Here is a 22,109-nt window from a genome sequence, read left to right as displayed (position 1 = left end):
CAAAGAAAGAAGAAGTGGGACCGCTAAAAACTGAGGATGGAGTGGAGGTCAAGGATAATCTAGGCATGGCCCAATATCTAAACAAATACTTTGCCTCAGTCTTTAATAAGACTAAAGAGGATCTTAGGGATAATGGTAGCATGATAAATGGGAATGAGGATATGGAGGTAGACATCACCATATCTGAGGTAGAAGCAAAACTCAAACAGCTTAATGGGACTAAATCGGGGGGCCCAGATAATCTTCATCCAAGAATATTAAAAGAATTGGCACAAGAAATTGCAAGCCCATTAGCAAGAATTTTTAATGAATCTGTAAACTCAGGGGTTGTACCGTATGATTGGAGAATTGCTAACATAGTTCCTATTTTTAAGAAAGGGAAAAAAAGTGATCCAAGTAATTATAGGCCTGTTAGTTTGACATCTGTAGTATGCAAGGTCTTGGAAAAAATTTTGAAGGAGAAGGTAGTTAAGGACATTGAAGTCAATGGTAAATGGGACAAAATACAACATGGTTTCACAAAAGGTAGATCGTGCCAAACCAACCTGATTTCCTTCTTTGAGAGAGTAACAGATTTTTTAGATAAAGGAAACGCAGTGGATCTAATTTATTTAGATTTTAGTAAGGCGTTTGATACTGTGCCACATGGGGAATTATTAGTTAAATTGGATAAGATGGGCATCAATAGGAAAATTGAAAGGTGGATAGGGAATTGGTTAAAGGGGAGACTACAACGGGTCCTACTGAAAGGTGAACTGTCAAGTTGGAGGGAGGTTACCAGTGGAGTTCCTCAAGGATCAGTTTGGGGACCAATCTTATTTAATCTTTTTATTACTGACCTGGGCACAAAAAGTGGGAGTGTGCTAATAAAGTTTGCAGATGATACAAAGCTGGGAGGTATTGCTAATTTAGAGAAGGACAGGGATACCCTACAGGAGGATCTGGATGACCTTGTAAACTGGAGTAATAGGAATAGGATGAAATTTAATAGTGAGAAGTGTAAGGTCATGCATTTAGGGATTAATAACAAGAATTTTAGTTATAAGCTAGGGACGCATCAACTAGAAGTAACGGAGAAGGAAAAGGACCTTGGAGTATTGGTTGATCATAGGTTGACTATGAGCTGCCAATGTGATATGGCTGTGAAAAAAGCTAATGTCGTCTTGGGATGCATCAGGAGAGGTATTTCCAGTAGGGATAAGGAGGTTTTAGTACCGTTATATAAGGCACTGGTGAGACCTCACCTGGAATACTGTGTGCAGTTCTGGTCTCCCATGTTTAAGAAGGATGAATTCAAACTGGAACAGGTACAGAGAAGGGCTACTAGGATGATCCGAGGAATGGAAAACTTGTCTTATGAAAGGAGACTCAGGGAGCTTGGCTTGTTTAGCCTAACTAAAAGAAGGTTGAGGGGAGATATGATTGCTCTCTATAAATATATCAGAGGGATAAATACCAGAGAGGGAGAGGAATTATTTAAACTCAGTACCAATGTGGACACAAGAACAAATGGATATAAACTGGCCACTAGGAAATTTAGATTAGAAATTAGACGAAGGTTTCTAACCATCAGAGGAGTGAAGTTTTGGAATAGCCTTCCGAGGGAAGTAGTGGGGGCAAAAGATCTATCTTGCTTTAAGATTAAACTCGATAAGTTTATGGAGGAGATGGTATGATGGGATAACATGGTTTTGGTAATTAAATATTCATGGTAAATAGGCCCAATGGCCTGTGATGGGTTTTTAGATGGGGTAAGATCCAAGTTACCCGGGAAAGAATTTTCTGTAGTATCTGGCTGATGAATCTTGCCCATATGCTCAGGGTTTAGCTGATCGCCATATTTGGGGTCGGGAAGGAATTTTCCTCCAGGGCAGATTGGAAGGCCCTGGAGGTTTTTCGCCTTCCTCTGTAGCATGGGGCATGGGTCACTTGCTGGAGGATTCTCTGCTCCTTGAGGTCTTCAAACTACAATTTGAGGACTTCAATAGCACAGATATAGGTGTGAGGTCTTTTTTAGGAGTGGTGGGTGAAGTTCTGTGGCCTGCATTGTGCAGGAGGTCAGACTAGATGATCATAATGGTCCCTTCTGACCTAAATATCTATGAATCTATGAATCTATTCAAAGAAAAGTGATAAAGTAAGGTCTCAGTCCTGCAAACACTCAAACATAAGATTGACTTTTCTACCATGACTGGTTGCAAAATCAATGGGATTACTCACAGAAGTAAAGTTAAGCATATGTGTATTTGCAAGATTGGGGACAGAAGTTGTACTCGCTTTGGGTGATATCCTGAACACTGTGTGTGACCACCTCTGTTCCAAGTCTGGTGTTTATGTGTAAGTAAGTAAAACAAGTCACATTAAGAAAAGTAAAGTCACATTAAGAAAAGTCACAAACCTAAAATGTGTGACAGAATGGGATATTTCTGTATCAAATTATGACCGCCATTTGGTACTGTGTAGTAAATACATGTCAAAATATGCCCAAGGTGAACCTATTGAGTTGCATTTCAGACAGCTGCCCTGACCATTAAAGACGCTTGATACCATGCTGAAGGACACCTCTCACACCAGCTGGCCCACCCCCCTGGACAATGGTTTTCCTACTCAGCGGCCAACAGGTTGGGTGAGCAGGTCTGAGGGATGGAGCATATGGCAGGTTGAGCACATGGCAGGAAGACAAGGATCTAACAGCAACTGTGCCCGTATTCCCCCTCTGTGGTTCAGCAAGGGCACTCACCTTTAGGCTTCTGGCTCCTCAGCTGTCACCTCTCTTGGGCAGAGACCTGCATCTCCATCCCTCCTGACCAGGGTTTTTCCAGGCTGCACAATTCCCTGACTATCCTGTGTTATTCCCAGCAAGCCCTAAAAGGCCTGTAAATGTCCATAGTCATAAATTACCACACAACCCTTTCTAAGCAGGCACATTTATTGTTCAGGTGAAAGCATTACAGAGGAAACATCTTATAACAATAAAAGAACCTACACAGATGCTAATGAGCCAACCAGCAATCACACAACCTCCAACTTCAGAGTCTGGTATGAGTCAGTCCTTCAAACTCCATCTAGGGGGTTTTCTGTGGTTACAAGTTCATAGCAGCTTTAGCTCAGAACAAGAACCTGCATGCATAGGTCAGTCTTTCCTTTATATAGTGTGGGCCTTTGATCTTCAGAGTCTGGGAAGATGTAATCATCAGATAACGGTCATTTCCTCAGGGAGTAGCTTCAAAAGGCTGGGGGTTTTGCACACCAGAAGAGGAAATTTGTAGTCACCTCCCCCTACAGATTCCCCAGGCAAATCACTTGACACTGTTTTTTCAAAAGTTCATTCTTGCCTGTCCCATTGTTCAGTACAGTCCACTGAAGTTCATAATACTTTCCAAGGCTCACAATAACCCATCACCTTTGTATTTAATGCAATGGATGCCAAAGAGACTTAAACAGAATGTAATAAGTTTTTTTGAGGATACTCACACCTACGTAGGAGCAGCACACTACTCTGATTGGGGAGTTGACTATCACATAATCTAAGCAGGAAGAGAAGGAGAGATAGAACAAGAAGGACAGTGCTTGGGCTCAGTTGCTCACAAACTTCAGACTCCCAGAAGGGGTGAGATCAGACAAGGATCGTTTTTTATTAAAACTCTTGAGTGCTTTGAAGAGTAAAGTGAGTCTGGTTAAGAAATCCCTCTGCCTGGCCTTGCTTTCTTGCCATGCTGTCCCTGATGGGGTTAAACTAGAATCTCAGAGAGACCATGGTGGGATGGGACTCTTGGGGCGTATGTGTAAGCAACTAGGGTAGCTCAGGGAGTCTGGGATACTGATTCCAGAATCAAGAGGCAGCTGGATACCAGGGGTCTGAACCTGGGAGTATGGAACAGGAACAGTGACCAGACTCCACCCAGACCCAGTTAACTTAGAAGCACATGGGATCTACTGGTTGTGTCTATTTGTAATACACAGGTTGCCATTTAGGGTCATACAGGGCCAAATTATAACATACGGCTCTTTAACAGGAAAAAGGATAACAAGAATCAATGGCAGGAAACTAAAGCCACCATAATTTAAATTAGAAATAAAGCTCATGTGTTTAACACTGAGAGAGATTAACTGATTAAACAAATTCCCAGGGAAGTGGTGGATTCTCTTCATGGCATCAAATTCAAACTGGAGGACTTTCTGAAAGATTCTTTATCCAAATACAAATTATTGTGCTCAGTACAAGAGTAATTGGATGAAATTATCTTGCCTGTGATATGCAAGAGATCAGACTAGATGATTTAAATGTCCCTTCTGGCCTTATACTCTATGAATGAATATTTGATGAAGTTAGAAAAAACATGACATATTAGAAGAATTGTTAGAGATGCACATTCTATTCAGTGAGGTACAAGAAGCACTCATACTGTGGGGCAAATGTTCCAGAAGAGATGGCTTTTCAAAGAAAGTATTGAAGAAAGGCAATGTCTTTTTTTTTCTTCTTCAGAAAATCCACTTTGCATAATTGACACAATGGGTCTCCATAAGTGTGATGACACCATAACTCTGGATCACATATATGGTCTTGATCCAACAGTTGATCTGTTTATCTTTGAGCACATGAGTGGGCCAGGGAAGTCAAGGAGTTGACTCATATGCTAAAACATGTGTTTAAGTACTTGGCTGGAACAGGGTCTATTCAAGTGACAAGATTTTACCCTTCTAATTGCCACTCCTGAAAAATCGCTCTCTAGCCTGAAACTCAATATGGGTTTTCCTTCCTATATAGAATTATCCTGTAAACCAAATTTGGCTCTCATTTCTACTCTTTTATATGATTCCCATTTACTTTCTCCTTCGGGGCCTTGTTTGAGAGTTAAATCTTCACCAAATTCACAAGGGATCTAAGATTTCCCTACAAAAGCCTACTCTGTATGAATGACAGTCGTCGTCAACAAGCCATATCTCACTCAGAGTCTGTATTTAAATTGCTGTTTGGTTTATTGTATTTGAAGATTGAATGAGAGAGAAGAATTTCTTTCTTTCGTTGGTTTTTCTAAATCAAGTTTTCTTCTTTAGGATGATATTTTCAAAGGCTCCTAAATGTGTTAAGCACCAACCCCCTATGAAATTCAATAAGAGTTAAGTGATTAATTCATTTATACTCTTTTGAAAGTCAAACAACATTTATTTTATGTGCTGTATTATACTGTTTGCCATTTGGCTAAATGTTCCATTCACTTAAACAAGCCAGTTTTTACCAGTCTAGTTGACACCCACTTTTGCTGATTTTCAGAATTTTTTTTTAACAGAATGAATTCAATTTTTGTTGCTTGCCAATCTTACAGTACAGGCCACTGCATAACTGGGCCTGGTTCACTGATTTCTATGGAGCTACTCCAATTTACACCAATGTGGATCTAGTACTGTGTTTTAGGACAGTTCACCAAGGGTTTGGTGGATTCTCCCTCTCTGGCTATTTTAAAATCCAGATTGGATGTATTCTTCTAAAAGCTCTTTTATAAATCAAATAAAAGTTAATTCAAGGAAGTCTTACGGCTTTTGTTATTCAGGAGGGCAGATTAGATATTTGCAATGATATTGACTTTACATCACTCTGGCAGTGTAAAAGGACTTTATAATGGGAGTAAGTTATATTTAGACTCACTTTGAGGTGGCTTTGTATTACTGGAGTGGTGTAAAATAGCCTTATGAAAGATTCACAAAAAGACTTAGGTGCCTTAGCCACTTCTGGTACCCAAATCCCAGAGTCAGTCACTACTGGTATTCACAAAACATGCACTCAGCTGCTGTTGAAAATTGGTAGGCTCCTAAACTCACTCAGCACCTATGTTTTTGCAGAAAAAGTTCCATAGGCAGTTATGGGCATGCATATCGCTGTCCTCTCTAGGCATCAGGATGCCTTAACTCTAGAGCAATTAATGAAGATAGGTGTTTGTCTGCCTCAGTTTCCTGTGGAGCTATGATGCTCCCTGACTCCATCGGCCACAGGCAACACAAATACTCCCCTCTTAGCCTACATAGGCTCTACTATCCCTGTGCAAGTGAGCAGTAGGCACAATCCACCCACTGAGGTCTCCAAGCATCCCCCTGCAGTGTCCATCCCCTGATACATTGGATATTCACCACTCTCAGATGAGCAAGATCCTCAACTGGAGCAAATCTCATAACTCCATTGGTTTCACTGGAGCTATGCTGAATTAGAATAGCTAAGGGCTGGACAATATTTCATGCAGATGTAGCCAGAGTTAGTATGAGTGCAGAGGTGTTTATGCATGGACGATTTGGAAATCATAGAATCATAGAATATCAGGGTTGGAAGGGACCTCAGGAGGTCATCTAGTCCAACCCCCTGCTCAAAGCAGGACCAATCCCCAATTTTTGCCCCAGATCCCAAATGGCCCCCTCAAGGATTGAACTCTCAACCCTGGGTTTAGCAGGCCAATGCTCAAACCACTGAACTATCCCTCCCCCCAAAACAACTGTCACACAGAATGGCCCCTCAAGGATTGAACTCAAAACCGTGGGTTTAAGCAGGCCAATGCTCAACCCGCTGAGCTATCTCTCCTCGCAATAGAATATCAGGGTTGGAAGGGACCTCAGGAGGTCATATAGTCCAACCCCCTGCTCAAAGCAGGACCAATCCCCAATTTTTGCCCCAGATCCCAAATGGCCCCGTCAAGGATTGAACTCACAACCCTGGGTTTAGCAGGCCAATGCTCAAGCCACTGAGTTATCCCTTCCCCCTCCACTGAATTATCCCTCCCCCCTCATTCAATAAGTATGTTTCACCACTGACTTGATTCCTGTGTAGCCATTTACCTTTGTGCAAAGTCCCTGAGATTCTCCTCTCACCTACAGCAGCTTTACCCCAGAGTAGGTCAGGAGTGCTCACCAACACAAGATATAAGCTCTTGGACAATCAGGTACATTGCTTTCTTTGAAATTATTTCAGATTCAAACCATTTTAATTGTGAAGAAAATCAAATCAGGAATGCAAAGTGGATGTGAAATTATACTGAGGGTGAAAATAGTGGGGAATTCTGATTTAATCCTCTTGATTCTCATTTACACTAAGGGTTAGATTCACAAAGGGACTAAAGCTAATGTCTGGTGTACACTACAGACCTATATCGGTATAACTATGTCATTTAGGGGTGTGAAAAATCCACACCCCTGAGCGATGTATTTGTACTGACCTAACCTCCTGTGTAGACAGTGCTATGTCGACAGGGGAGCTTCTCCCACCAACATAGCTACTGCCTCTCAGGAAGGTGGATTAACTATGCAGAAGGGAGAGCATTTTAAGGGTAGATGTGCCCTCTAAGTGATCACACCTATCTTTTGGGCACCTAGAAAATCACTGTGATGCACAAAGCCGGAGTCAGGCATGATAGGTGCCTAAGAATGGGATCCACAAAAGGTAGCATGCTAGGTGGCTCCGCACCTAAGCTCACCAATAGGAGATGTCAAAGAGAGGGTTGTGTACTAAGCCCAGCCCCTCTTAGGACTTCAGCACCTAAACCCAGGCCAGAGGGAGACACCTACCTCTGCTTGGGATTCTCAGCTTTGGGCCTTCTCTTGGAGGTCATGGGGAAGGAGCTCCCTCATAACTTACAGCTCTGTGGTGAAAGCACTTGCCTAGAATGGGGGAAACCCTGATTCATGTCTCTCCTCTGACTGAGGAGATGTGACCAGGAATCTGCCACCACTCAGGTGAATGCTCTCGCCATGGGGATAGTATGTTGAGGGTGCTCCTTCAATCTCTCCTGCTGAAACTGTTCCACTTTGGATAAATACTTCAAGAGCCATAGGACCAGAAAGAGATAGAGAGTGCACAAGTATGAGAATGACTTTAGATCCTACAGATTTATTTGGGCATAAGCTTTCGTGGGTAAAAACCGCACTTCTTCAGATGCAGAAGTGGGTATTCACTCATGAAAGCTTATGCTTCAATACGTCTGTTAGTCTATAAGATGCCACAGTACTCTTTGTTGCTTTTACAGCTCCAGACTAAAATGGCTACCCCTCTGATACTAATTGAAGAGTTCTCCCACAACTGGATGAGTTGTTCTGGATAAGGAGAATGGAAAGGGCCTTGGGGGGGATCCCAACACAATGCAAGGAAGGAAAATGACACATGGGAGAGGGAATGACAGCAGGAACCCAGAGTTCAATTCCAGTGTTAGAATCATAAAATCATAGAATATCAGGCTTGGAAGGGACCTCAGGAGGTCATCTAGTCCAACCCCCTGCTCAAAGCAGGACCGATTCCCAATTAAATCATCCCAGCCAGGGCTTTGTCAAGCCGGACCTTAAAAACTTCTAGGGAAGGAGATTCCACCACCTCCCTAGGTAATGCATTCCAGTGTTTCACCACCCTCCTAGTGAAAAAGTTTTTCCTAATATCCAACCTAAATCTCCCCCACTGCAACTTGAGACCATTACTCCTTGTTCTGTCATCAGCTACCACTGAAAACAGTCTAGAGCCATCCTCTTTGGAACCCCCTTTCAGGTAGTTGAAAGCAGCTATCAAATCCCCCCTCATTCTTCTCTTCTGTAGACTAAACATCCCCAGTTCCCTCAGCCTCTCCTCATAAGTCATGTGTTCCAGGCCCCTAATCATTATTGTTGCCCTCCGCTGGACTCTTTCCAGTTTTTCCACATCCTTCTTGTAGTGTGGGGTCCAAAACTGGACACAGTACTCCAGATGAGGCCTCACCAGTGTCGAATAGAGGGGAACAATCATGTCCCTCGATCTGCTGACAATGCCCCTACTTATACACCCCAAAATGCCATTGGCCTTCTTGGCAACAAGGGCACACTGCTGACTCATATCCAGCTTCTCATCCACTGTAACCCCTAGGTCCTTTTCTGCAGAACTGCTGCCGAGCCATTCGGTCCCTAGTCTGTAGCGATGCATTGGATTCTTCCATCCTAAGTGCAGGACTCTGCACTTGTCCTTGTTGAACCTCATCAAATTTCTTTTGGCCCAATCCTCCAATTTGTCTAGGTCCCTCTGTATCCTATCCCTACCCTCCAGCGTATCTACCTCTTCTCCCAGTTTAGTGTCATCTGCAAACTTGCTGAGGGTGCAATCCACAACATCCTCCAGATCATTTATAAAGATATTGAACAAAACCGGCCCCAGGACCAACCCTTGGCTTACTCCACTTGATACCAGCTGCCAACTAGACATGGAGCCATTGATCACTACCCGTTGAGCCCGACAATCTAGCCAGCTTTCTATCCACCTTATAGTCCATTCATCCAGCCCATACTTCTTTAACTTGCTGGTAAGAATACTGTGGGAGACCATGTCAAAAGCTTTGCTAAAGTCAACGAACAACACGTCCACTGCTTTCCCCTCATCCACAGAGCCAGTTATCTCGTCATAAGCATTACATGGGATTTAAGCAGCACCACTGGAGAAGTGGAGGGGGGGTGGGTATAATTTCTTTTCTTTCTGTATGGACAGTTTTGGTCAGGACATCTTTCAGAATCTCAACAAACAAGGCCCAATGTTGTCATGGTGGATCGATGGCCTCAGGAATTGGTGGGGATGGCAACCATCATGGTAAAGCCCTCTCCTTGCAGTCTACCCACCTGCTTCTGATCCCATAGAGTGATCCCCAGATAAGTAATATTCCAAATGGCCTCATCCCATCAACATTCACCAATCAGTCTGGTGATTTGAACTGTAAACATTTCCACCAATTTCTAGAATCTTGCTGCTCATTTCCATGACAAGCCCAGAAATTACCAGGATCCTTGGAGAGCACTTATCACTGTTCTGTTCATTAAACAAGCCAGGTTGTACCAGTCTATTTGTGTCCCACTTTTTCTTTGTGTGCCACAGGACTCTTCTTCAATTAGTAATTCAGTTTGACTTTAGCTTTACCTCCAGATCTCAAGAGATACGTGATTGAAAAAATGTGGGTTTTTAATGTCTCACAAGACATTCGTGAACAGAGAGAGAGTCTGTTTTATATTATTATCATACTTATTGGCTCAGGAATAGAATAGAATATTCTGATTCAGCGATACTGTATACGAACTAATGAGCTACACAATGGGAGAGATTTTTATAGGTATATAGGTACCTAAAGTGTTTTTCCAGCACATCTAGGAACCTAAATTGCTTTAAAATCAATGAGTTTTAGGTGCCTAGGTGCTTTTGAAAATCCCAGTATGTACCTAAACACCTTTCAAAATCTATCCCATAGTCCAGCTACTGTGACTCAGCATAGTTCCACCGATGTCAATGGGGTCCAATCAGCCTAGCCCTACTGCAGTCAGTGCAACACATCCCCAACTCATATAAATTTTTGTATTTCCATTGTAGTGAATATACCAGAGTGCAAGTTTGTGTGTACTGAAATCCTTAGTTCTATGAAAATTTACACTACCTTTGAACCTGGCCTACAAGGGACAAGGCAGGTGCGAATCAGGCTCACTCTTGGAAAAATTGCAATTTTGTGGTGAATGGAAGGATTTTCCTGATGGCCACTTTGACCTCGTTATTGCGCAGACTGTAGATCAGAGGGTTCAGGGTTGGAGTGACTAGGGTGTATATTATGGCCACCACCTTGTCCTTATCCAGCGAGTAACTGGATGTTGGCCGGATGTAGGTGTAGATGATTGTGGAGTAGTACAAGATGACCACAAGCATGTGGGAGGAGCAGGTGGAGAAGGCTCTCTGCTTCCCTTTGGAGCTCCGGATTTTCAGGATGGCGATGATGATGAAGCTATATGACATGGTGGTCAGCAGGAAGTTCCCCATGGCCAGGAAGATGTCAGCCATGAAGATCATAATTTCGTTGAGATAGGTGGAGCTGCAGGATAGTGCCAACACTGGTGGGATCTCACAGAAGAAATGCTGGATTAGGTTGGGTCCGCAGAAATCCAGGTGCAGCATGAGTAATGTGTGCACCAATGAATTGATGGTACCAACAGCCCAGGCAGAGGCTGCTAAACTGATGCAAATTTCCTTACTCAGCAGATTGACATAGTGCAAGGGGTGGCAGATGGCAACATACCTGTCATATGACATAGCAGCGAGACGCACAAGTTCTGTCCCTGATGACAAAGTAAAGACAAAGAGCTGGGCCATGCAGCCACCAAAGGAGATGATTTTCTCCTCCTGCAACAGGTTTTCCAGCATTTTCAGTAGGACTGAGGAAGTGCACAAAATGTCAACCAGGGCTAAATTGGCGATGAAGAAGTACATGGGAGTGTGGAGAGGTGGGTGGAGGACAATAGCCACAATAATCAATGAATTGCCCATGATGGCAGTCATATAAAGGCACAGGAATAGCCCAAAGATCAGTCCTTGGGGTTGAGGGTGGTCAAAGAGACCCTGCATGATGAAATCGGTCACCCTGGTGTGGTTACTGGGCTCCATTGCTTGAGTGTTCCTTCTGTAGCAATAAAGATTCAATTTTGGTCAGGTATTGCAAAAACTAGCAATATGGCAACTGAAGAATCTAGGCTGACTGACACACACACAGAGAGAGAGAGAGAGAGAGAGTGCTTTGTGATATTCTAGACCTTTCACAGAACATACATACAAACTGAGCTACATTAAAATATATTAGCACAATAAACTGTCTCAGATAATGAGTCTATATTCTCCTGACATTTGACTGTAGAAGGGAGAAAATAACACCATGGATGTTCTCAAATAGAGGCACATGAAGTCTGTTGGACTATTTACATAAATTACATGAGTTAGGAGTTCACAATATGATCTCAAACTTATTTCATACACCAGAAGTCTTATTAGTAACCAAGATTCCACTTTCTACACTAATTTCACAATGTATCTATTGCAGTATAGCACATTTACAGTCTATATAATACATAGAATGTATATAATCCAAAATATGACATAATAATAAGAATATTTAGGTGGAATCTAGGTGCAAAAAATAATTGTCTGGATAACCCTTTAACTCACACTGATTTAAATTGCAATCAATGTGGTTAATTCTCCATTCATTGGAGATGCACTGGTACATACAACTAGTGAAAATGAGAGGGGATTTGGGCTTCCCAGATTTCATTTTTATGATAACCTGCATGGCAATATATAATTGTTGCTTCATTATTAGGAATAGTATTATCCTGATATGACAAGCAATCCCTACTGTATTACAGAAAAGTTTCCCTCCATTGTCTTCAAACGTCTCTAGTCTTATTACTGCTTCTGCTGATTTTACTCTCATTCCTCCTGGAGTAAATCAGGAGTATCTCCTTGGAAATCAATAAGGTTACTCAATTGCAAAAATTGTGAAACAGAGAAGACTATCAGGGCCAACAAATCTAACTAATCATGAAATCTATCATATTAGATAACTTTATCATATTTCATAGTAGAGTATTTTGTAAAAAAAAGTCATCTTTTGCATTACTTTTCAAATTTGATTGCATACTTTTGAGGGCACAGACAATAGGTTATGACTTTTCTTCCCTTTCCATTAATGTTACATTTTAATGCCTTGAGTTTGGACTTGACTACAACTAAATTCAAAAGAACTGCATTAATGTGTGTGAATTTACATCAGATTTGTATTGGTGAAATTGAGATCAGAATATGGTCCAAAATTCATAAACATAGTTGTGGTAATGTGTATTCCTACAAAGCGCATTTAGCCAAATGACAAAAAATATAACACAACACATAAATTCAATGTTACTTGACTTTCCAAAGAGCATAAAGGAATTAATCATTTAACTCTCATTTAATTGCATAGGGAGTTGGTGCCTATGTGAGAAAGCAAGCAAGAAATAAAGAAAGAAATAGGGAAATCAAGCAAGTAAGCAAGAGGGATATTCTTACCCCTCATTCAAACTTCAAATACAATAAACCGAACAGTAATTTAAAACCAGACTCCTAGTGAGATATAACTTGTTGAAGGTGATTGTCTTTGATATATAGTAACCTTCTGTAGGGAGATCTTGGATCCCTTGTGAATCTGGTGAACATTTAACTCTCAAACAAGGCCCCAAAGGAGAAGGTAAATGGGAGTCACCTAGAACAGTACAGATAAACTTTCTACATTAAGACAACAAAATTGCTCTTGATGTTAGGTCCAAATGTAGATTCTTCCGCATTTTCCAAGAAAAAAAAACATAGTTTCTACCAACATGTTTCTTTTTGAACATAGTGCTACCAAGAGACACAGATTCCATATTAATCAGTGGATAAACTCTCAGGGTAAAATCCTGGCCCCATTGATGGATGTCAGTAGGAATGTTGACCTTGGCTTCAGTAGGGCCTGGATGTTACCCACAGGCTTCTTCTACTATCATTGATCCTTAGTGCACAACAAATGATATGAACTGGCTTTTCATGGTAAAATGCCTCCAGTGTCTGGTAACACAATTAACAGACCCACTTCTGATATAATTTAGTAGTATCTTATTTCTCCATTGCTCCTGTCAAGTCAGTGGGACAAACTGGCATGAATCAGCTTGGCTCCATTAAAATCAATAGGCCAGATTTCCAACTGGTATAAATCAGCATATCTCCTTCAAAGTAAATGCTGTAAACCAGCACAGCTCCATTAATTTTGTTCTGTTTTACAACAGTTGAAGATTAAATGGAACTACATAGGTGTCACTGCATGCAATCGCTGAAGGTAGTGATGTTGAGGTGTTAATGAAAGCCCTGTGTTACAACCTGGTCCCATATCACCGTGCATAGCTCCTGTCTGTTATGAGTAGACACAGGGCAGAAAAGGTGGGGGAGTAGCACTGTATGTAAGGGAGCAGTATGACTGCTCAGAGCTCCGGTACGAAACTGCAGAAAAACCTGAGTGTCTCTGGATTAAGTTTAGAAGTGTGTGCAACAAGAGTGATGTAGTGGTGGGAGTCTGCTATAGACCACCGGACCAGGGGGATGAGGTAGATGAGGCTTTCTTCTGGCAGCTCACAGAAGCTACTAGATCGCATGCCCTGATTCTCATGGGTGACTTTAATTTTCCTGATATCTGCTGGGAGAGCAATACAGCGGTGCATAGACAAACCAGGAAGTTTTTGGAAAGCGTAGGGGACAATTTCCTGGCACAAGTGCTAGAGGAGCCAACTAAGGGGGGCGCTTTTCTTGACCTGCTGCTCACAAACCGGGTAGAATTAGTGGGGGAAGCAAAAGTGGATGGGAATCTGGGAGGCAGTGACCATGAGTTGGTTGAGTTCAGGATCCTGACGCAGGGAAGAAAGGTAAGCAGCAGGATACGGACCCTGGACTTCAGGAAAGCAGACTTCGACTCCCTCAGGGAACGGATGGCCAGGATCCCCTGGGGGACTAACTTGAAGGGGAAAGGAGTCCAGGAGAGCTGGCTGTATTTCAAGGAATCCCTGTTGACGTTACAGGGACAAACCATCCCGATGAGTCGAAAGAATAGTAAATATGGCAGGCGACCAGCTTGGCTTAATGGTGAAATCCTAGCGGATCTTAAACATAAAAAAGAAGCTTACAAGAAGTGGAAGGTTGGACACATGACCAGGGAAGAGTATAAAAATATTGCTCGGGCATGTAGGAATGATATCAGGAGGGCCAAATCGCACCTGGAGCTGCAGCTAGCCAGAGATGTCAAGAGTAACAAGAAGGGTTTCTTCAGGTATGTTGGCAACAAGAAGAAAGCCAAGGAATGTGTGGGTCCCTTACTGAATGAGGGAGGCAACCTAGTGACAGAGGATGTGGAAAAAGCTAATGTACTCAATGCTTTTTTTGCCTCTGTTTTCACTAACAAGGTCAGCTCCCAGACTGCTGCGCTGGGCATCACAAAATGGGGAAGAGATGGCCAGCCCTCTGTAGAGATAGAGGTGGTTAGGGACTATTTAGAAAAGCTGGACGTGCACAAGTCCATGGGGCCGGACGAGTTGCATCCGAGAGTGCTGAAGGAATTGGCGGCTGTGATTGCAGAGCCATTGGCCATTATCTTTGAAAACTCGTGGCGAACCGGGGAAGTCCCGGATGACTGGAAAAAGGCTAATGTAGTGCCAATCTTTAAAAAAGGGAAGAAGGAGGATCCTGGGAACTACAGGCCAGTCAGCCTCACCTCAGTCCCTGGAAAAATCATGGAGCAGGTCCTCAAAGAATCAATCCTGAAGCACTTGCATGAGAGGAAAGTGATCAGGAACAGCCAGCATGGATTCACCAAGGGAAGGTCATGCCTGACTAATCTAATCGCCTTTTATGATGAGATTACTGGTTCTATGGATGAAGGGAAAGCAGTGGATGTATTGTTTCTTGACTTTAGCAAAGCTTTTGACACGGTCTCCCACAGTATTCTTGTCAGCAAGTTAAGGAAGTATGGGCTGGATGAATGCACTATAAGGTGGGTAAAAAGCTGGCTAGATTGTCGGGCTCAACGGGTAGTGATCAATGGCTCCATGTCTAGTTGGCAGCCGGTATCAAGTGGAGTACCCCAAGGGTCGGTTCCGGGGGCCGGTTTTGTTCAATATCTTCATAAATGATCTGGAGGATGGTGTGGATTGCACTCTCAGCAAATTTGCGGATGATACTAAACTGGGAGGAGTGGTAGATACACTGGAGGGGAGGGATAGGATACAGAAGGACCTAGACAAATTGGAGGATTGGGCCAAAAGAAATCTGATGAGGTTCAATAAGGATAAGTGCAGGGTCCTGCACTTAGGACGGAAGAACCCAATGCACAGCTACAGACTAGGGACCGAATGGCTAGGCAGCAGTTCTGTGGAAAAGGACCTAGGGGTGACAGTGGACGAGAAGCTGGATATGAGTCAGCAGTGTGCCCTTGTTGCCAAGAAGGCCAATGGCATTTTGGGATGTATAAGTAGGGGCATAGCGAGCAGATCGAGGGACGTGATCGTTCCCCTCTATTCGACATTGGTGAGGCCTCATCTGGAGTACTGTGTCCAGTTTTGGGCCCCACACTTCAAGAAGGATGTGGATAAATTGGAGAGAGTCCAGCGAAGGGCAACAAAAATGATTAGGGGACTGGAACACATGAGTTATGAGGAGAGGCTGAGGGAGCTGGGATTGTTTAGCCTGCAGAAGAGAAGAATGAGGGGGGATTTGATAGCTGCTTTCAACTACCTGAAAGGGGGTTCCAAAGAGGATGGCTCTAGACTGTTCTCAATGGTAGCAGATGACAGAACGAGGAGTAATGGTCTCAAGTTGCAGTGGGGGAGGTTTAGATTGGATATTAGGAAAAACTTTTTCACTAAGAGGGTGGTGAAACACTGGAATGCGTTACCTAGGGAGGTGGTAGAATCTCCTTCCTTAGAGGTTTTTAAGGTCAGGCTTGACAAAGCCCTGGCTGGGATGATTTAACTGGGAATTGGTCCTGCTTCGAGCAGGGGGTTGAACTAGATGACCTTCTGGGGTCCCTTCCAACCCTGATATTCTATGATTCTATGAACCAGTGGATCCCATGTGCTTCTAAGTTCCCTATGTCTGGGTGGAATCTGGTCACTATTCCTGTTCCACACTCCCAGGTTCAGACCCCTGCTATCCTGCTGCCTCCTGATCCTGAAACCAGAGTCCCAGACCTCCTGAACTACCCTAGTAGCTTACATGCACTCCCCAAGAGTTGTACCCCATCATGGTCTCTCTGAGATTCTAGTTTAACCCTGTTGATTATAGATGGTAGGAAAGCAAGACCTAACAGCCAGATTTCCCTAACCAGACTCACTTTAATCTTAAAAAGCCTTCAATAGTTCTAATAACAAAAGACCCTAGTCTGGTCTCACTGCTTCTGGGAGTATGAGGTTTGTGAGTAACTGAGCCTAGGCACAGTCCCTCCTGCCCTATCTCTTCTTCTCTTCCGCCTTAGATGTGGTCATGGTCAGATCCCCAATCAGAATAGTGTGTAGTTCCTAGGTAGGTGTAATAGATATGGCAATTTCTTGTAGTATCCTTGAAAAACCTGATTACATTATATTTAAGTCCTTTTGGCATCCATTGCATTAAATGCGAAGGTGATGGACTATTGTTAGCCTTGGGAAGTTTTATGAACTTCAAAGGACAATACTGAGCAATGGGCCAGGCAAGAATGGACTTTTGAACAAACAGTGTCAAGTGGTTTGCCTGGGGAATCTCTAGGGGGAGGTGACTGTAAATTTCCTCTTCCAGTTGTGCAAACCCCCTGCCTTTCGGGTCTACTCCCTGAAGAAGGGAGCATTGTTAGCTGATTACCTGTTCCCGGAATCTGAAGATCAAAGGCCCATGCTGTATAAAGGAAAGACTAACCTATGTATGCAGCTTCTTGTTCTGAGCTAAAGCCAAGGAGGAAAGTATTCTGGTGCGAGCCAGTACGATGTACCAACAAGAAGCTGGTACCAGCCCTCACACAGCTGACGTTAATGTCAGCGTTTTAATGTTATTGCCCCTTCCCACCCCGGGCCACCAAAAGGGGTGGCCAAAAGGGGCAGCTGCCCCAGGGCCTGCAATTTAAAAGCACCTGGGGCTCCGGCCACTGCCGCAGTAGTAGAGGCCAGAGCCCCAGGCCCTTTTGAATCAGTACCGGAGCCCCAGGCAGCACAGATGGGCTAGCTGGGGGTGGCTGACCCCCCAGCCCCGCCCCTTGTGGGGGCCTGCAGACAGGCACCCTTACCAGTAAGAGTTTAATATTACTTTTACCCTTTGCTAAAGCTGTTATGAAATTGTAACCACAGAAAAAACCCTGGGTGGACTTTCAAGGACTGACTCCTAACTGATCCTGAGGTTTATGTGGGGTGGTCTCTGGTAGGCTCATTAATATGTGTGTAGGTTCTTTTATTGTTTTAAGATGTTTCCTCTATAATGCTTTCACCTGAACAATAAATGTGACATGGCTGTGTGGTAATTATAACTATGGGCAATTACACGATTTATAGCCTCTGGAGAGAGAGCAGAGTGCAGACACAAGCCTTTTAGGACTTTCTGCAAATAACACAGGGTACGCAGGGAATAGCAGCCTGAAAAAAACTCCAGTCAGGAGCTGAGGATCCAGAGTCCTAAATGTTGGTTCCATTGCTGGACCACAGAGGGGCAATACAGGTACGGTTGCTGTGGGCTGTAACTGTAGAATCCCTGTCTTCTTGCCATGTGCTCAACTTGCCATGTGCTCCATCCCTCAGCCCTGCTCACCCCACTTGTGGGCCCCCGAGCAGGAAAACCACTGAAACAATTAAAGCATCAAACATGCTATTTTGGGTGATGAAGTATGATTATTGATTTTAAGCCTCTATGTAATTTATAAGCACAATCCCTCTGACTTCCAATGGCATTTGTCCTCCTAAATCATGTATGTGCTTTTGTAAACTCCCACAAAGACCCTGATCCATGTTCTATTTACTATAAGTGACTTCAGTGAGAGCTGGCTCACTAATTACTTTGCAGGGTCAGCTCTAGAGTTCACTGTTGCTTAGTAGGTAGAGCCTTGCTTGCTTGCTTGCTTGTTTTGTCATTGCTAGAGATGGATGATCTTGACCAAATTGTAAGCCCCATTGCAGAATGGATGTGTGGCAGCAGTCCCAAGATCTCATGCATTTGTTTCTTATTATGGTCTTTTGCTATTTAGACACATTCTGAGCTGTATGTGAAGGAAAATACTTTTCACCCAACTTGTTTATCTAAGTTGGCCTGGAAAAACTGCCATCAACAACTTGCTTTGAGAGAAACTCAACCTGCTTCTCTATGCAGTCAGTGCTGCCACTGCTGCTGCTGATGATGCTGATGATTAAAAATAATGACATTTTATTTCTCCATCAAAATATTGATTCACTTCAGAACAATGGGCAAGTACACTTTCCAAACAGATTGATAGACAGATAGATAGATGTGTCTATATTTTGATTGAGAGAGCAAGAGAAGAAGAGAGAAAATATTTTGATTACTACAACCATACATTTACTCAAGTAAAGATGGGGGAATGTCTCTAGATAATCCCTGTTGACCTATATACTGACATACTCACAATGAAGAGCAACTTATTCTTTAAGTCCCATCAGTTACAATGAGCCACTTCTGGAGTAAGTTCCCACTCAACAGGAACAAGAGTGATAGATAGTTGACAATGTAAACAGCAAACACTTGTCAAATAGCAGTCAAGTTCTGCCTGGAATTTTCAAAGGAGCCTAATGGAGTTAGATGGCCAGTACTTTTAGGATCCATTCAGAATCCTAACTATGGTTTCTATCCCACTGAAAGATAAAATGTTGGGATTTTCAAAAGAATATTTTGGAAGGTTGGACATATGACCAGGGAAGAGTATAAAAATATTGCTCGGGCATGTAGGAATGTTATCAGGAGGGCCAAATCGCACCTGGAGCTGCAGCTAGCCAGAGATGTCAAGAGTAACAAGAAGGGTTTCTTCAGGTATGTTGGCAACAAGAAGAAAGCCAAGGAATGTGTGGGCCCCTTACTGAATGAGGGAGGCAACCTAGTGACAGAGGATGTGGAAAAAGCTAATGTACTCAATGCTTTTTTTGCCTCTGTTTTCACTAACAAGGTCAGCTCCCAGACTGCTGCGCTGGGCATCACAAAATGGGGAAGAGATGGCCAGCCCTCTGTGGAGATAGAGGTGGTTAGGGACTATTTAGAAAAGCTGGACGTGCACAAGTCCATGGGGCCGGACGAGTTGCATCCGAGAGTGCTGAAGGAATTGGCGGCTGTGATTGCAGAGCCATTGGCCATTATCTTTGAAAACTCGTGGCGAACCGGGGAAGTCCCGGATGACTGGAAAAAGGCTAATGTAGTGCCAATCTTTAAAAAAGGGAAGAAGGAGGATCCTGGGAACTACAGGCCAGTCAGCCTCACCTCAGTCCCTGGAAAAATCATGGAGCAGGTCCTCAAAGAATCAATCCTGAAGCACTTGCATGAGAGGAAAGTGATCAGGAACAGCCAGCATGGATTCACCAAGGGAAGGTCATGCCTGACTAATCTAATCGCCTTTTATGATGAATCATAGAATCATAGAATATCAGGGTTGGAAGGGACCCCAGAAGGTCATCTAGTCCAACCCCCTGCTCAAAGCAGGACCAATTCCCAGTTAAATCATCCCAGCCAGGGCTTTGTCAAGCCTGACCTTAAAAACCTCTAAGGAAGGAGATTCTACCACCTCCCTAGGTAACGCATTCCAGTGTTTCACCACCCTCTTAGTGAAAAAGTTTTTCCTAATATCCAATCTAAACCTCCCCAAAGAGATTACTGGTTCTGTGGATGAAGGGAAAGCAGTGGATGTATTGTTTCTTGACTTTAGCAAAGCTTTTGACACGGTCTCCCACAGTATTCTTGTCAGCAAGTTAAGGAAGTATGGGCTGGATGAATGCACTACAAGGTGGGTAGAAAGCTGGCTAGATTGTTGGGCTCAACGGGTAGTGATCAATGGCTCCATATCTAGTTGGCAGCCGGTATCAAGTGGAGTACCCCAAGGGTCGGTCCTGGGGCCGGTTTTGTTCAATATCTTCATAAATGATCTGGAGGATGGTGTGGATTGCACTCTCAGCAAATTTGCGGATGATACTAAACTGGGAGGAGTGGTAGATACACTGGAGGGGAGGGATAGGATACAGAAGGACCTAGACAAATTGGAGGATTGGGCCAAAAGAAATCTGATGAGGTTCAATAAGGATAAGTGCAGGGTCCTGCACTTAGGACGGAAGAACCCAATGCACAGCTACAGACTAGGGACCGAATGGCTAGGCAGCAGTTCTGTGGAAAAGGACCTAGGGGTGACAGTGGACGAGAAGCTGGATATGAGTCAGCAGTGTGCCCTTGTTGCCAAGAAGGCCAATGGCATTTTGGGATGTATAAGTAGGGGCATAGCGAGCAGATCGAGGGACGTGATCGTTCCCCTCTATTCGACATTGGTGAGGCCTCATCTGGAGTACTGTGTCCAGTTTTGGGCCCCACACTTCAAGAAGGATGTGGATAAATTGGAGAGAGTCCAGCGAAGGGCAACAAAAATGATTAGGGGACTGGAACACATGAGTTATGAGGAGAGGCTGAGGGAGCTGGGATTGTTTAGCCTGCAGAAGAGAAGAATGAGGGGGGATTTGATAGCTGCTTTCAACTACCTGAAAGGGGGTTCCAAAGAGGATGGCTCTAGACTGTTCTCAATGGTAGCAGATGACAGAACGAGGAGTAATGGTCTCAAGTTGCAGTGGGGGAGGTTTAGATTGGATATTAGGAAAAACTTTTTCACTAAGAGGGTGGTGAAACACTGGAATGCGTTACCTAGGGAGGTGGTAGAATCTCCTTCCTTAGAGGTTTTTAAGGTCAGGCTTGACAAAGCCCTGGCTGGGATGATTTAACTGGGAATTGGTCCTGCTTCGAGCAGGGGGTTGAACTAGATGACCTTCTGGGGTCCCTTCCAACCCTGATATTCTATGATTCTATGAACCAGTGGATCCCATGTGCTTCTAAGTTCCCTATGTCTGGGTGGAATCTGGTCACTATTCCTGTTCCACACTCCCAGGTTCAGACCCCTGCTATCCTGCTGCCTCCTGATCCTGAAACCAGAGTCCCAGACCTCCTGAACTACCCTAGTAGCTTACATGCACTCCCCAAGAGTTGTACCCCATCATGGTCTCTCTGAGATTCTAGTTTAACCCTGTTGATTATAGATGGTAGGAAAGCAAGACCTAACAGCCAGATTTCCCTAACCAGACTCACTTTAATCTTAAAAAGCCTTCAATAGTTCTAATAACAAAAGACCCTAGTCTGGTCTCACTGCTTCTGGGAGTATGAGGTTTGTGAGTAACTGAGCCTAGGCACAGTCCCTCCTGCCCTATCTCTTCTTCTCTTCCGCCTTAGATGTGGTCATGGTCAGATCCCCAATCAGAATAGTGTGTAGTTCCTAGGTAGGTGTAATAGATATGGCAATTTCTTGTAGTATCCTTGAAAAACCTGATTACATTATATTTAAGTCCTTTTGGCATCCATTGCATTAAATGCGAAGGTGATGGACTATTGTTAGCCTTGGGAAGTTTTATGAACTTCAAAGGACAATACTGAGCAATGGGCCAGGCAAGAATGGACTTTTGAACAAACAGTGTCAAGTGGTTTGCCTGGGGAATCTCTAGGGGGAGGTGACTGTAAATTTCCTCTTCCAGTTGTGCAAACCCCCTGCCTTTCG

The 22,109-nt window shown here is 43.6% G+C and overlaps 1 protein-coding gene across 1 annotated transcript; it reads right to left on the bottom strand.

The window, feature by feature from the left end:
• Positions 1-10,453: 10,453 nt before the first annotated feature.
• LOC140896738 (olfactory receptor 13G1) lies at positions 10,454-11,404 on the bottom strand. The gene has a single exon (XM_073308786.1). The coding sequence runs from the start codon at positions 11,402-11,404 to the stop codon at positions 10,454-10,456; it is 951 nt and encodes a 316-aa protein (XP_073164887.1).
• Positions 11,405-22,109: the final 10,705 nt, after the last annotated feature.

This window comes from Lepidochelys kempii, chromosome 13 (assembly GCF_965140285.1).
Source record: "Lepidochelys kempii isolate rLepKem1 chromosome 13, rLepKem1.hap1, whole genome shotgun sequence".
Taxonomy (NCBI): domain Eukaryota; kingdom Metazoa; phylum Chordata; order Testudines; family Cheloniidae; genus Lepidochelys; species Lepidochelys kempii.
The sequence above is the reverse complement of the archived record's forward strand: the minus strand, read 5'-3'. Positions and strand labels throughout refer to the sequence as shown.